The sequence below is a fragment of the Sander vitreus genome, chromosome 11, assembly GCF_031162955.1.
Source record: "Sander vitreus isolate 19-12246 chromosome 11, sanVit1, whole genome shotgun sequence".
In the NCBI taxonomy this organism is placed as follows: domain Eukaryota; kingdom Metazoa; phylum Chordata; class Actinopteri; order Perciformes; family Percidae; genus Sander; species Sander vitreus.
In genome coordinates this window covers 24634414-24649866 of record NC_135865.1, presented here as the reverse complement: position 1 = coordinate 24649866, position 15453 = coordinate 24634414, and the positions used below count along the sequence as shown (strand labels likewise).

At 40.8% G+C, this 15453-nt stretch overlaps 1 protein-coding gene across 2 annotated transcripts in view; it reads right to left on the bottom strand.

Annotated features, from left to right (window-relative positions):
• The window catches only part of zmym2 (zinc finger, MYM-type 2), a 36937-nt gene that overhangs the window by 16488 nt on the left and 4996 nt on the right, over positions 1–15453 (bottom strand). For both annotated transcript variants that reach the window (XM_078262487.1, XM_078262488.1), the window contains exons 2-11: positions 12301–13005; positions 11693–11861; positions 10335–10489; positions 8234–8382; positions 7751–7913; positions 4371–4583; positions 3178–3328; positions 2628–2743; positions 1692–1817; positions 308–458 (exon numbers count right to left, since the gene is read on the bottom strand). In XM_078262487.1, coding sequence (XP_078118613.1) covers positions 308–458; positions 1692–1817; positions 2628–2743; positions 3178–3328; positions 4371–4583; positions 7751–7913; positions 8234–8382; positions 10335–10489; positions 11693–11861; positions 12301–12990 — 2083 coding nt within the window. In that variant the 5' untranslated portion in view covers positions 12991–13005. The remainder of the gene's footprint in view (positions 1–307; positions 459–1691; positions 1818–2627; positions 2744–3177; positions 3329–4370; positions 4584–7750; positions 7914–8233; positions 8383–10334; positions 10490–11692; positions 11862–12300; positions 13006–15453) is intronic.

Genomic DNA, 15453 nt, shown 5'->3' with positions numbered 1-15453 from the left:
GAACAAAAACAAAAAGAGAAGGAAAGCAAAAGAAAATGAAATTGCAAAAGGACAAACAGTCAAGAAACTGAAAAGCAGCCTCAACTGGAAGCAACTAATCAAAATCCGGAGTACAAAACCTCAGAAAAACAAGAAATATGCTTAAAATGGCAAACAATTGAACACACAACTAGAAACAAAAGGCGTTGAAAACCAATCAACAACAGCCATCATGGGATACGATCAGTTTCTCTGACTACTTAAAAACTGTCAAGAAAATTACTCAGATTTATCAAGTGTCCTAGAGGAGAGGATGGGAGATTACTACCTTCGCTGCAAAAAGGTCTCTTGACTCCGGAGAACTTGACCATCTCATGTAGCGTCTTCTCCTCTTGGCAGTATTCACAGAATGTCACAATGCAGTGGAGCTTCTTGTAGTCCTCACAGCACGTCTTACTGCAGAACTGGTAGACCTTATCCTAAAGACACAGACACATTTGGATAAATGTATTGCACCTATTCTGGTTTTAAGATTCATTACCTTTATTCTCTGCATGCATGAAGAAAATGAATTGCAGGGTGCTCCTACAGCTGAAACAAGTTGACTTGTACACAAAGTTTGACTTAACTCAGCACTTACCTTCTGTACCAAGTAGGGCTGGACGATTAATCGAAAATGCATCAACATTGAAATTCTGAAGCTGTTATCAACGTAGTTTTCCCATGACGGTACAGGGTCCGAAATTAACACTCGCCAGTCGCCAAATGCGGGCTGACACGCACACACAAATACTAGCGCACACACCAGACACTACCTTCTGTTTACTGATAGCTAGTGTTTACCTCAATAAATCTGCTAGTAAGTGGCGATTTGTGGCAGCCAGCCTTCCAAAAGAAAGCACAATGAAATTGAATTTTACCCGATAATTAACCGTTGACCGACAAGCAGGCTGAAACCACTTGCGGGACTGACAGAAGTCCACAGCAGCCCACAGCGTGTATGTCTGAGCCTGTCTTCAGCGCCTCCACCTGCAGGTTGTCAGCTGTGTGTCTTTCTGGTATACTCTCGGAGTACTCCTCATCAATATAGTTCCATGTGTCACATAGCTCTCCACAAGCAGAAAAAAGAGGTGCTTAAAACGCAACTTGCTGGTTCAAAGTTAGGACCATCCATCCATCCATCCTTCAATTTTTATCAGCAAAAGAATATTTTTTTTTAAACTTTATACAAAAACATTTAAAAAAAACGCAGTGTCCGTCGTCCAATCACAAAAAAAATTAATTATCGTTCATCGGGGTAAAATGTGCAATTAATCGTGATTTTGATTTTCGGTCATATGATGCAGTCCTAGTACCAAGGTAGACTAGGGCTGCAACTTTCATTTTGGTAAATCTGCCAATTATTTCCTCAATTAACTTATTAATCATTTGATCTATAGTCAAATACAAAATGCCCATCACAATTGGCTAAAGCCCACTTGACATATATATATATAATTAAATATTATAAGATCAAAACCCAAATTTTACTACATTTTGTTATCACAGAGGACTGAGAAAACCAGAACATATTCAAATTTGAGAAGCTAGAACTAGTGAATTTTGGCAGTTATCCTTGTTTAAAAATAACGGCTTATCTTATCTTTGTGGAAGAAAAAGACCTGTGATACCTGAATAAAAAATTGTGCAACTACTCCTCAGGATGGTCTCACCTCCCACTCCAGAGTTTCGGGCTTCAAGCTGAATGCTGATCGACAGTAGTTACATTTGAGCTGGACGGTGTTGTTTGTGGTGGCGAGTGGCGTTTGTCCGTTGGTGGCTGTTTGAAGAGTAGCGTTCTGTAAAAAACAACACGGAGGAAATTAAAACTTTTGATGACTACCAGCTGGTGAGTAACAACATCCATGTCTAATGGCCTTCCATAAGCATCTTGATACTTGATATATCAAAACACAGCTGGTTGTACTTACAGATGTAATTAACAAAGCTAATTTAAACATTGACTTGCAAATATTTCTCTCTTTTTTTCCCTTTCTACACATGGGTGATATTATATGAACTGTCATAAACAATGATAGAGTCACGATAGTTTCAAGAAAATCTGTTTTATCATTAATATGTAAATTTATGCAACATGATGCTAAAAAACTAATCAGGTCATGGACTACACTGAGGAAACCTGTGGCGTTTTATGTTTGTGTTTTTGAGCTGCTGTTTTCATGAGGAATGCATCAAATGAGTAGATACCGGTTAATCTGGGTTTTATTTTCACAACTTCCATTCCTATCAGGTATAATACCATTTTATGTCCTTACTCATCTGCGCCGCACAACTTCACACTGGAGTACAGGGCGCATTAGAAAAACCAACTATCCGAAAACCTAGTTTGATCCAATTATCTAAAGTATTTATTGCATGAGATTAGTTGTATGTATGCTAATTTTCAGCAGCATCCTCCATGCAGCTGCACGAAACAATATGGTGTCTTCATTCAACAACATCAAAGAATTATTGTGCTTTATAATCCAGAATACATCAGAGGGACACCATTCACCAGTGTGACCACTTCATTACCTTTGTAAAATGTAGTTTTTTTATAACAGGACCCAGATTTGTGTCTTCTGGTTTGAAATGACAAGAGTCCCCACCTGGAACTTGGTAACACACTGTGAGCTGCAGAAGTTGAGGATGTTTCCCTCTGGCAGCGTGGCCTGGTACTGCGGTAATGAATTCCTCTTACAGAAGTGACATGTGGGCTCTGTGTCTGCACACACAGACATTAAACATTAAAACTCACACGACAATGCATTTATTACACATGCTTGGGACTTTTTTGAGTGTGCATTCAATGTTTGCTGAAATGAATACTAATCAGCAAACAGGTTAACAGGAGCTTTTCTCTGCTGCTTTTTTCAAGTCAGTTATCCATCATCAGAACATACAGACCTAAATACATTAAGACAATGAAATATTTGAATTCCCAACACAAACAGTAGGCTACCGAACACTTACCGTAATAGCCTAAATGCTACATCTTTTTCCGCTACTGCCCACTTTCAGCCTTGACAACATGACCTTGTGTCGCTAAGATCTGCTTAACATATTATGGGACCTGTGGAACTGTAGAGAACTCTATCGGAAGGTCCAATTCTGTTCAGAAAAAGCTCAGTTTTTGTGTTCTGCAGTCTGGTGACTCACTGATGAAGGAGGTCGACGCCAGCTTGCCCTTGTTCATGCAGTTGACAGAGCAGTAGGAGCCCATGGTGCCACCGGCTCCGAGGCTGTGCAGCACCTCGCCTGTCTTGATCAGCGTTTTGCAAGTCAGGCAGCTCGCAAGTTTACTGTGGGCCTGTGACAGAGAAGGAAAACACCATGTCAAAATAATAAGTAACTTCATGTTCTGCAGTGACAACAAGGTTATATTAAGTCATTAATAAAGCTAATTGATTAAACAATAAAAACGTTTTGTCAGCTAAAAGACTGAGCTTTTTTCAATTAGACTTCTATCAAGCTTTTTAAGCCCTTTTATTCACATTAGAGTCCATGCAAACACATAAACAGACAGCACCGTAATGTCAAAATATCCAAACATATCATGAACCATGGTGGAGGGATATTAAGATCCACCTAAAAGAAAGAAAAATGGATCATTACAAGTTATGGGAAATCCTGATGGATCCTCTTCTTTGGAGAAAGAGGTTTTAATGCATTTGTTCTGACTTTTGTTAAGTAAACCGTAAAGACATATGAGCATTAAAGGAGTAAACAACACAAATCTTCCGTGTACGGTATCTAATAGTCTATGTGTTTGTTTTGTGATCCCACTGCTTAGCCACAAAAGCACACTGATGCTCCTCATTGTCCTCCTATTATCACAGTGACTAGCAGCATCAGCCCTGGAAATCTATTATGAATATTGAATATTCAATAAGCTAGCGTTGCCAAGCAACAAATACAATTCACACCTCTAATTTCTGGCTAAAATTATGCAATTTCGTCCATTATTCTTTTATCACATAAAATATTGGGCTCTACATAAATACCGCCATCAAAAAAGCAAAAAAAATTCTGGGGGAAACCCTGCACTTGTATTACTGCAACTGTAAATGTTTTTTTTTAATATATATATATATATATATTTTAGGAGGGCGAGTAACAAGGCCATTTTACTGTTGTTTTTTTACATGGCAGTTGCTGTGGGGGAAGTTTCTTGGCTGTGAGGAGGAGGAGGGGTCACCATAGCTACACTAAAACAACAGAAACTTTGACAGAGCTGAGCAGAGATATATTTTTAAATGAATACGGTTGAATGAAATAAATGATGCGAATCAAACAGACTTCAATCAGGATATACATTACACACCTTGGGCCTGTGGTTGGGCCTACAGTACCTGCTTGTACTCCCTGACGCAGTTCTGGCAGCAGAAGCGTTTCTGTTGGCCATCGACCAGCAGGAAGTGGTTGGCTGTTGCTCGGCTGGGCAGGTAATCGCCACATTGCTCACAGCAGTTCATGATCAACCCGTTGGCCCTGCGGTAAACGTTGAAACATGTGTCGCTGCAGATCTTGTGGGTCACAGTCTTAAAGCTAACCTCGTGCCGGATCTGTAGACAGAAATGCAGAAGAGGCAGCAAGAGCCTGATTAACTAAACTTCAGCAAGCTTTCTTTTAAATCTCTCCTCAATCGGAGAGCCTTGTCATTATGTGTCACACTTGGTTTCACTTTATTGTAAAGGAGTTCTAGCTTTTCAGTAAATGCAACAGTGCTTCCCATTGTGAAAACAGAGGCTTCTACTTGAACAGCTGATCAACACCTCTTGCATGTATATGTACAGTGTGCTAACTTGTCCTTCAAAGTTGTCATAGGTGTGCAAAGTTCAAGGACAAATCCGGAGCAAAATGAACCTAGGGGTTAATTACAAATGTGTACCGAGTCAACCGTTCTCTGGGATATGTTTTCATGCTAATCGAATGTGACCAGTTTCATCGCAAACCGCTAATTAGATTATAACGCTAGTCGTCGGGGCAAGGGTAAAGTACAGACAGTTTATTAAAAAGATAGTTTAGAAAGACAGTACCGTTCACGTATACAGGCGGGCGCCATCTTGGGAAAACAGTCACGACCAGTCGAACGACGAACGCCCTGCTTGAGCTATGTTACTGGTTACTGGTTGCACGGCATTCGTCAGTCGACTGGTCGTGACGGTTTTCCCAAGATGGCGCCCGCCTGTATACGTGAACTTTCTAAACTATCTTTTATCAGATTTGAGCATAAACACAAACAATAACTAGAACTGCAAGTGGTTATGATGGGGTCAAACGCTCCAACAATAATCTCAAGTTTTTTGATGATAGCATTTACTGCAGCAGAGATCTTGCAATTGCAAATTTCCCATTTAAATGCATTGAGTTATTTGCCAAAATTTCACAAAATTTGGTACAGAGCCTCGGAGTGGGATGTCGAACAATAGTTTTGTATTTTTCAATTTTGCCAAGATATGCTAAAGTTCGTGTTTTGTGGCTAGCTAGGAAAATTAGTTTGGTCGTAAAATGCGCATAGCTTAATGTAGCAAAATTCTTTTGATAACTTTTGGTCAGGTCTATCTGCCGATGCTACGTACCAGGTTTCGTTTAGGAGGAGACAGAAAAAGTTGGCTTTGCGCATTTCGCGACATTGCGAAAAAACTTCTTAGCGGAAATATATATCAAAAAATATATCATTAGATTCAGCTCGAATCAAGGAACACGTGGATGTGTTTTCTAATGTGCGATGTGGGAGTAGCGCCACCTAGTGGTCCATATGTGTAATTTTTGGTATGTGAGGTCCATGAACCATTGTATAGCTACACTGTAAATTTGAAGTTGCTCACATTAGTGTAAGTGGGGAATCCAAACCTGGGTCCCATAGGCCACGCACACTTTAACAAATCAGTACCCCACTGTAGGCGTGGCATCAGGAGTGGCCCTAGATGGTACCCTCAAAATTTCGTAAAAATCGGATGTGCCGTTCATGAGATATAAACTTTTTGTACTTGTAGCTCCCCCTAGTGGCAAATCCTCGTAAAGTCTGTTGGGGAGTCTCAGAGGGTCATGCCAAAAAAGAATCTAAAGTTTTGCTTTCGCAAATCGCGATTTTTCGCGCATAAAAGTCTAGGCGGAAATGGGAGATTTAGCTAAATTCAGGGTATCCGTGGATATCTGTATTTTTTATGTGCAATGTACGGTTTGGGAGTTATAGGGCCAAATGCATATCTCTGCTATAGCGCCACCTAGTGGTGGAAGTCTTTTTGTTTGAGGTCCTTGCAGGGTTCTGGACCAGTCCTGAAAATGGCACCCCCCCCACCATGTACGGTTTAGGCTGTAGAGTGAGTTTTATCGGCGGAAAAATAACAATCCTTAGGAAAGCAATAGGGTTCCACAGCTCTGCTGGATCTGTGAACCGCGTTGCATTGCAAATTCCCAGCCAGGGTTCCCAGCCCCCCCAGGCTTGGACCCCTAACTAAAGGGCGTGTCCAACGAGCCATTTCAATTCAATGGACAGCCCATACAACATCTCATGACAGGCTGGAATATGCTAAAATTAAAATCATTCAAATCTAAAGCTATGGGGAATGATGTTAGCTAAATTTATACATAGGCGTATTGTCCATGTTGTGTACTTTGCAAATCATTTTAGCGTAGCTTGGCAGGGGCATTGCTGTTGCTTTTAAATGCAAATGAAATCAAGAAGTATACATAAATAATGCAAATGATTTTAAGATGTCACAAATGCAGATAGCTGTGGTTGCTAGGTGACAGTAGTACTAGTTAGCCGACAGTGATGCAAGTAACAGAACAACCCCACAGACTAATACTGAATCGAAGTAAGAAAATAACTGTACATTAATTTAATTTGAATAATTTAAGGAGCTAGGACCATTGCCAACTGAATAAATGATATTTTATGTACGTGTCATGCCACTAAGTGGCCCATCCCACACGGAATTACATAACTCCAATACAAAAGTAATTTTATTCACAGATTCCGGGCCAACTAATACTTCATTTTGAAGTAGGAGGAATTCTCCAATTTTGACAAAACTATTTTTGCACTTGGTGGCCATGGAGACTGAGCTGAAGGCCTTCTGCAAATGGGCCCTACTATGCCATACTGAAATGGACAGATGGAGAAAAGAGAGAAGGCAAGAAAGGAGAGTGAATGAAGAGAACAATAAAAGGCAGACAAGGAACAAGAAAGAGATAAATATTGAATGAAAGTGGCTTGAGGAAGACAATAAAGGAGAGACAGAGCCAATAATGGTGGTAAGAGAACATTCATTAAAGGATAAGAATAACAAAAAATAGAGAACAGGGTGAGAAGATGGAAAAATCAAACACTCAAGCCAAGGATGTAAATAATAAAGAGAAGTTGAAACCCAAAAACCTAAGAGTCTACAGCTATGCTAGCCGCTCTGAGGCTCTCTGTGTATTGGACTGCATTACATTGATGTTTGTAGCTCTCTGCACCCTGAGGGAGCCAGAGTATTAGAGACACCTCTAGGTTGTAATTAACCGTGGTCATACTTCATCAGTACAGATGCGAACAGCTGCAGACTTTCACACACTTCTATACATAATACATTTGGGTTGTTTCCCTTACTTTTTTACCCATTGCCACTCAATTATTCATTCTATTATCAGGAATAAAGAGTCATGTATTGCTTTGGTTGAGAAAGACAAGTAAATGGACAAGTGAGGAGTATGCGTTGTTAGTTGTGTCAGACAGACTGACCTCTGTTAACTTGCCGCAGACAGTACATTTTGTTTTGAGGCCTGATTTTGGCGGGTTTTGCTTGTTCTCGTATGCACCGAGGCAGCCCGTGCTGCAGAACTCCTGGAAAGACTCGCTAGAGTCGACCTGGGCCACAATGGTACCCTTCATGTTTGTGATGTCCCTGAAAAACAGAGCACAAATCAATTAACATCTACAGGAAATGTGCATCAGTTAGTAAAAATGATAATAGTTGTCCTTTTATATAAATATTGTGTTTAGGACTTGCAAATATATGAGTTAACAGTGAATTAATAATTGGGACAGACAACTCAAAATCGCTGGAAATTCACTTAAAAAAACAACAATACCTATTTTCCTTAATTGAAATGTAAAATATTTGGTTTATTATTACAACCCCACTTCTTTTGAATGTACTCCACATGCTTCATTACAATTCTAAATTCAAGCAATAAAATGTCTCTTGTTCAATGTGCAACTTACTTTTTGCACATGGTGCAGCTCTTCTTGGGGGCGGGTTTGTGTGAGAAGGCAGAGAGACAGGTGGTGGAGCAGAACAGGTGTGTGGAGCCTTTACGCTGGTAGGCCGTCTGGCCTTTCTTCAGGGGCTTTTTACAGTTGGCACAGGTCACCTGGGATAAACAAACAAGAACAATGACTTAACTGCAGGGCAGTTTTACAACGACAGTAAGTCATTTATAAGTTTACGAGCACTGCAAAGTCATTTCTTGTCTTAAACCCGAAATGACTATACACTTTGGGTCTATACATTTTGCACACCTTTCTGTGGTGGTGGTGAAATAACGGACGAAAATTGTCGGACTTGAGACCTTCCAGTCTAACGTGACAAGCCAGCTAGTTGCGGCCGGCATTGCCTACTCGCCGGCCGGCCAATGAAGCTCAGAGACTCCGCTGTCTCCGCTGGAAGTCTCTCAACCCTCCCACCAGCCGTTAGGCCACGCCTCCTCATTTGAATTGACAAGTGTCACTTCAAAATGAAAAGCCTTAATGTTAAATAGAAATAGCAATGGTGAATCTTAAAATGTCAAAAGGCAATTACCAAATGTAAAATTCAAAAGATAAAACTTAAAATTGAAAATGATTCATTATTTACGAATGGAGAAGAGATCCAATCAGAACCGCTCTTTTTTGTGGGACAAGTTAGGAAGAAATCCAATCAGAGCGAATCTTTGAGGGTAGGTTGATTTATGCGGAAGCAGCAGAGCCATTTTAAAAAGTCGCGGCAAATGCAGACGCAACAGCTAAACAAACACAGCAGCGGTTACACAGGAGGACGAGTTTGCAGAACTTTGCACAGTTTCGAGGACGTTTTCACAACAGTAAGGTTGTTTACATTATACTTAGTTGTGTTTAGTTGCACAGTCTTAGTTACACAGCTTTGGCTGATTTCAGTTGACTTCGCTCGTTAGCAACACGCTAACGTTTTGCAGTGCACCCGGTCCGAGGGCAACGACATGTCTCATGAACAACAGAAATGTCAGAGCTAGGTCTAGGACGGACCCTTAAATCTGTGTCTGTATTGCATATTCCATTCCATAACAGACTGATGGATACTTCCAATGACCAAAAATTCTGGCGAAACATTTAGTCAACTAAATTCACTGTAGATTTAGTCAACTAAAATCTGCTAATATTTGGTCTACTAAAACTAGACTAAAAGACTTAAGACTAGACTAAGACTAAAACTCTTGTGATATTTAGTCGACTAAAACTAGACTAAGACTAAAAGATTTCAGATGACTAAAATAAGACTAAAACTAAATGGTATGTTATTCAAAAGACTAAATCAGAATTTGCTGTCAAAATTAACTGCCTAGTAAAGTAGTAAAATAATAATAGTTTTTATTTGATCTCGCTTTGTTTTCTCTTTGGACTTTCAATTTGAATTATGAATACATATTTCCTCCATAAGTGTGTTTGAGAGAATATTTAAATGCACATATGAATTAAAGTTGAGCATATGAAGAAATTAAACAAACTGCCACATGCTTTATATGAAAATATAAAAATACAGACACAAAAGTTGCATGTACAACTGAACCTTTAACTTTGGATTTAAGTTGTAAAATAAAATAACATTTCCAGTTTGTCTATCATGTTAATAGTAGACTCTCTTTGTCAGACCTTCCTCCACCGCTGCGCTGCGGAGGAGGGTCTGGAGAGTCTACACAGTATTCAGGGATGGGAGAAAAACGTGCTCTGGTTTATTTAAACCAATCACAATCGTCTTGAATGGCGCTAAGCTCCACACAGCTCCACACGGAGCAATGGCGCCTCTGCAAAAAAGCCTCGGGAGGGAACTTGTTTTGGTGGAACGTCTAGCTAGCTGTCCTGATTTACCCTGCAGAGATCTGAGGAGCAGTTAACCATAGTCCTCAGAAATCCACCGGAGTTTAAAATTACAACACAAAAGGAAGCCCAAGGCAACGGATATCCGGCATAAATCAGTGAAATCCGGCGGAATTTCCGTCAGCAACGGAGCAATCCCGAAAGTGGAACGTCGTGGATATAGACTATGTTAATGTTTACTACACAGGACTTCAATATGAACAGAGTGGATCACCTTGACTGTCCTGGGCTGTGGCTGGGAGCCTGAGGAGGAAGTAGATGAAGAAGACTGGCCTGGAGGTTTTGGTAGGGAAGTGACTGGTGACGGAGAGTCGACTCCCGTCTGTTTTTGGTTGCGGGGAACTGAAGCTGACTGGGAGATCCACGAGTCTGGAAGGAAATAAAGAAAGTTAACTTTAGTTCGCCGTCTTCATACTACTTATCTGTTTTTTTTTTTTTTTTAGTTACAATAAACTCAGTTAATTCAAATGTATCAGGAGGATTCAGTTTGTCGCATCAGTCCCAATGCTCCCCTTTAACCTTTTCCTTATTCTGGAATTGCGGTCTTCAAGTTGTCCTCACTATTCCAAAATAAATTACATGTCATAACTATGTGGACCACCCTGTAAACATAGCTTTGTGTACTTAGGGCCTAGGGCTGTTTTGCTTGGTTTGGGCTGAATCTTAGTTGCAGGGGTATCTTAATACTACAGCAGACTACTACTTGTAATTTCCCCACTGGGTATCAATAAAAAAGTATAAATTAAAAAATTAAATAAATACTCCCATTGTGGGCTGAATGGAAGCGATTCCCTGCAGCCAGTTTCCAAAATGTTGTTGAAAAGTCTTCCCAGAAGAGAAGAAGTGTTGAGCTCTTCAAAAATATGGATGTCAAGTATGGGTTTCCACTAGGGGTGGAACCGTATAGCGGTTAATCTCTTAACCCAATTGAGGATAGCTGGTTTCTTGTCGCAATTACTCTGTTAAAGCACAACACTTTAGAAGTGTGTTTGCCACATTCATTTTACATGTTATGCTAGGTTTTTGTCTCAGGATTTTTAAGCCACGGATCACCTAATGCTGATATCAGCCAATACTGATCAACTGAGCATCCTTAAGACTGTATCCAGGTTAATGTGCCACCCTCCACTATCTTTCCTTTTTAGTTAGTATAGTTAGTATGTGTAGCCCTCAATTCCAAATGAGGTGGTAAATTAAAGGACAAAGCTGAACAGCAATTTCACAGAGCACAGTTTTAAAACAGGACCCCACCTGTTTCACATGAACACAATCAGCAGGGTAAGAGTGAGGGCTGAAGGGAGGTTTCTCAAAACAAAAATATGAATATATGAAAGTAAACAGAAACATGTGGCCTGGTACCACTCATGTGATATTGTTGACTAATCTAAGGCGACAGTGTAATAGGGGTGTAAGCAAGCAAGGCTCTATTTGTTCTGAGAGTTCTGCTTCCTCTGCAAGCCTTGCAGTGACCAAAGCCAAGTGTGGCGCTTCAATTTGGTCACTATCGTAATGTTTTACCTGTGAGAACACATCAAGATAAATTTCTTCTTGCCGCATAATAATTGTCTTTACCTGCCCTGTTGTGCGTCCCTGTGTCTCCATTCTGTACCAGCTGGCCCATGGGGGCTGAGCCCCGCCCGGGGTTGAAGGAGGCTGTTGGTCGACCAGATGGGGTGTCAGGATTCAGGCTGAACGCATTGCTAATCTGCAGACCGTTTTCCTCTGCCTGGCCTTCACCTGCCTAGACAGACAAGTTGCTTAGGTTAGTTTTTCTCCTTAGTGACAAAACATAAAAAAATAAAAATAAAAAAAAGATGATATGCAACCCAAAAAAAACAAAGGTGCCGTATGCTGTGCAGTCTGTAGAATTGAATCCAAACTCATCTAACTAGGAGCTCCCAGTGCAACTTGGATGAATAAATATTGTAATAAAAAAATAAATAAATAAAATAAAGATACAAAGATAATCATTATGCACTTTGCCAAGAACAAACATGCTACGTCACAGAGAACACCTGCTTTCACCAATGTCTATCAGCAGACAACATCAGAAGAACCAACTTTTCCTGAAACCCATTAGAAGGAAGAACTTAAAACTTAAAAAAAAGGTACAGCGAGAGTATAGGGGAATGTAAACTAGATGAAAGAAAATATGGATAAAAAGTTCTGATGATTCTCACCGCTGTGACAGCCGCCGCCCCGCTCTGCAGTGATGTCACCGAGGTTATCATCAGGTTCAAGTCTTCCTGGACGTCCACTGGATGTGGTGGCGTATTCACTGCAGAAACAGTGGAGCTTCCTTTCTGGCTACTGGAGCCCAGCGTGGTGACACTGGCAATCCTGATCTCTGAATCTGGCTCAGTGCTGCTGAGTGCACCTGGCGAGTGGGATTCTGAGGACCCTGCAGGGTGCGCTGGTGAGGAGCAGGAAGTCTCTTTCTGTTCAGAGTCATCCTCATCGTCAATGACAATGGGCTCTGCTTCTGTGGTTGGAGGTTTAGGAGGTGCTGCCACCGTGGATGTGCTGGAAGACGCAGGAGAACTGGGGGTCATCTCTGCCGTGGACATGTCTACAGTTGCCACGGCAGCAGCCGGCTCTAGGCAGTCTGTGCTGGGCGTGTCTTGGGAGAGGGTTGTGGCAGAAGGCTGGAGATCCTCCTCCCCTACGAGAACCACATCATCATCATTGTCCTCTGTGCCACCCTCCTTTGCGGCTTCATCTTCTTCTTCCGTTACCATGGAAAAGGCCTCCCCAGCCACCTCGGAGGGGGGCGTGGTCTGTTGCTCGGGGGAGGGAGTGGCATCCATGGGCTCCACCCGCTCCCCTGCCTCTTCTGCTACGGCAGGGTTTGGTTCTGACTCCCCATCCATCGCTAAGGCAACCACCTGGCAATCAACAAACAAAAGCCAGTTATTCATCGTAAAACCAATCACTGGTGCTGGCTTCACCTAATTATCTCCTGACAGCTGTACAGGTAACGCAGGTATCCCCAGAGGCCAGCATCCCCCCCACATAGACCTCTCATGCCTGGTGAAGATTGCCATTGTCTATTTCACCAAGCTTGTCCTAAATATACGCCAAACTACGACCCATTTCCTCCAAGACGCAGCTTTAACTGGATGCTCTGCTAACAGTTGGAGCCAAAATGGATGTTGTGGTGATGCTGGGGCAGTGATGTGACATTTCTGCTGTGTTCCTTCTAGAGCTGCAAAGAATAACCCATTAGTTGTCAACTATTAAATTAATTGCCCACTATTTTCTACCAGTTTGAGTCCTTTTTTATGGAAATGAGGTTCTTTGATTCCAGCTTATTGAATGTGAATATTTTCACATATTTTCTCCTCTGAAAGTAAACTGAATATCTTCAAAACAACATGTTTGAGGATGTCATCCTGGGCTTTGTCACTGATTGACATTTTTCACAATTTTCTGACATTTTATACACCAAACAACTAATCGATTAATCGAGAGAATAATCAACAGATTAATTGACAATGAAAATAATTGTTAGTTGCAGCCCTAGTTACTTCGCTCGGGTCACTGAGGTCAAGTCAAACTCTTCCTTTTCAAGGTGACTTACAATGAGCACACATTCTAGCAAGAGAGAAAAAAGGTGACGGTACAAGAAACAAGGACGACACAAGGATCCCTCAATATTTCCTCTACCTGGGTGAGAAGAACTCATCAAATGTGGGTCAACCAACTCCAAAAAGAGCAGGGCCAGTCGCAAATTTTCAGACCTCTTCATTTTCGTCCGTACTTGACGACTAAGCTCAAAGCATTGTACTTCTTTAATGAAGTTAATATGAACAAATAACAGTCGCAGTTTAGTCCTTTCTGGGACATAAAACCTGATAACACTAATGACTTTCTTCAGCGCTCTCAGTATTCGTACTATTACATCATAATGGTGAAACCTAAAATTGAATTGAACATGTCTGTGCATTTTTTGTTGCAACCGTTGTACAGAGCTGACTCTGAAATCTTGTAAATGAATCCAAACTATCTCAGAAACGTGTCTTATCAAAACGGTTTTGCTGAGACAATTCTCTAAAATTATTCCAATATTGATTCAGACAAGTATTATGTTATTGATAAGGTTGAAGGATGGTGGATGGCTTGTGCTGCAGAGTCAAGCCTTTCTGGAAAACAAATTAAAAAAAATGTAAAAAGAATTATTAAATGGAGTGATTACACTGACTGAAAGACATTTAACGAGATATTTGCTCAGCAACGCTACAAACTAGACCATTAAAACATTAAACACTGGTATTTACAGCAGGGTTATTGTGTTGTAGACCTATTATCAGATGTTTCCGTTGCAGATTAAAAGGTCCAATATGTAATATATTTACTGTAATAAATCCAAAAATGACCCCAATGAGGAATCAGATATTAAGGAAACATGCTAAGTTGAAATACTATCTTTTCTGATAACAATGCTTATGCCAGTATTTTCTCCTTTTGAAATTTTCGTTCCGTTTCCCAAAGCCTAAGATGACGTCCTCAAATGTCTTGTTTTGTCCAAAACTCAAAGATATTCAGTTTACTGTCACAAAGGAGAGAAGAAACTAGAAAATATTCACATTTAACAAGCTGGAATCAGAGAAATATATTATATAAAAAAATGACTCAAACGATTAATCGATTATCAAAATAGCTGGCGATTAATTTAATAGTTGACAACTAATCGATTCATTGTTGCACCTCTAGTCTCATCCTTCTTTTCCTGTTCTCTGCACCTCCTTAACCCATCTACCAGCACTTTACTCCTCTCACCTGCTGTCTTTCACATCCCTCCCTCCGTACCCGTGTGTCGCTCGACACAGCCTCTCTTGTTGCCCCCGGCAACTGGTGAAGCTACACCTTGGTTGCCATGGTGACGGTAAGGCCCAGCACCACCACCACAGGGACTCGTTGTCTGTGCTCTACATCTGGGTGCTGTTGAGTTGGCTAACACAATATTCAAATGGCTTATATTTCACTCTGTGTGATACTGAATAAATTCATGTATAAAGTGATCAATGTAAACATGCATTTAACAGCTAAATGTTACTAAAACTGGGCTTCTGGATATCTCTACAATATCCAAAAGAGAAGAAATACACATAACAAAATATGTCTCTCTATTAGTTACTATTACCGGTAATTACTATTTAAAGCACTTTTGGGGATGTCTGCACTCTCTACGTTGATCTGTTTCTGTCAAAAACTCCCTTTCATGTCACACAGCAGTGATTGTGGCTGTAAGCCACACATCAAATCACTGCTGACAGCTGGCAACACACACACACACACGTATTTCTGTGCAGACGATGATCGTTGCAGCTCTA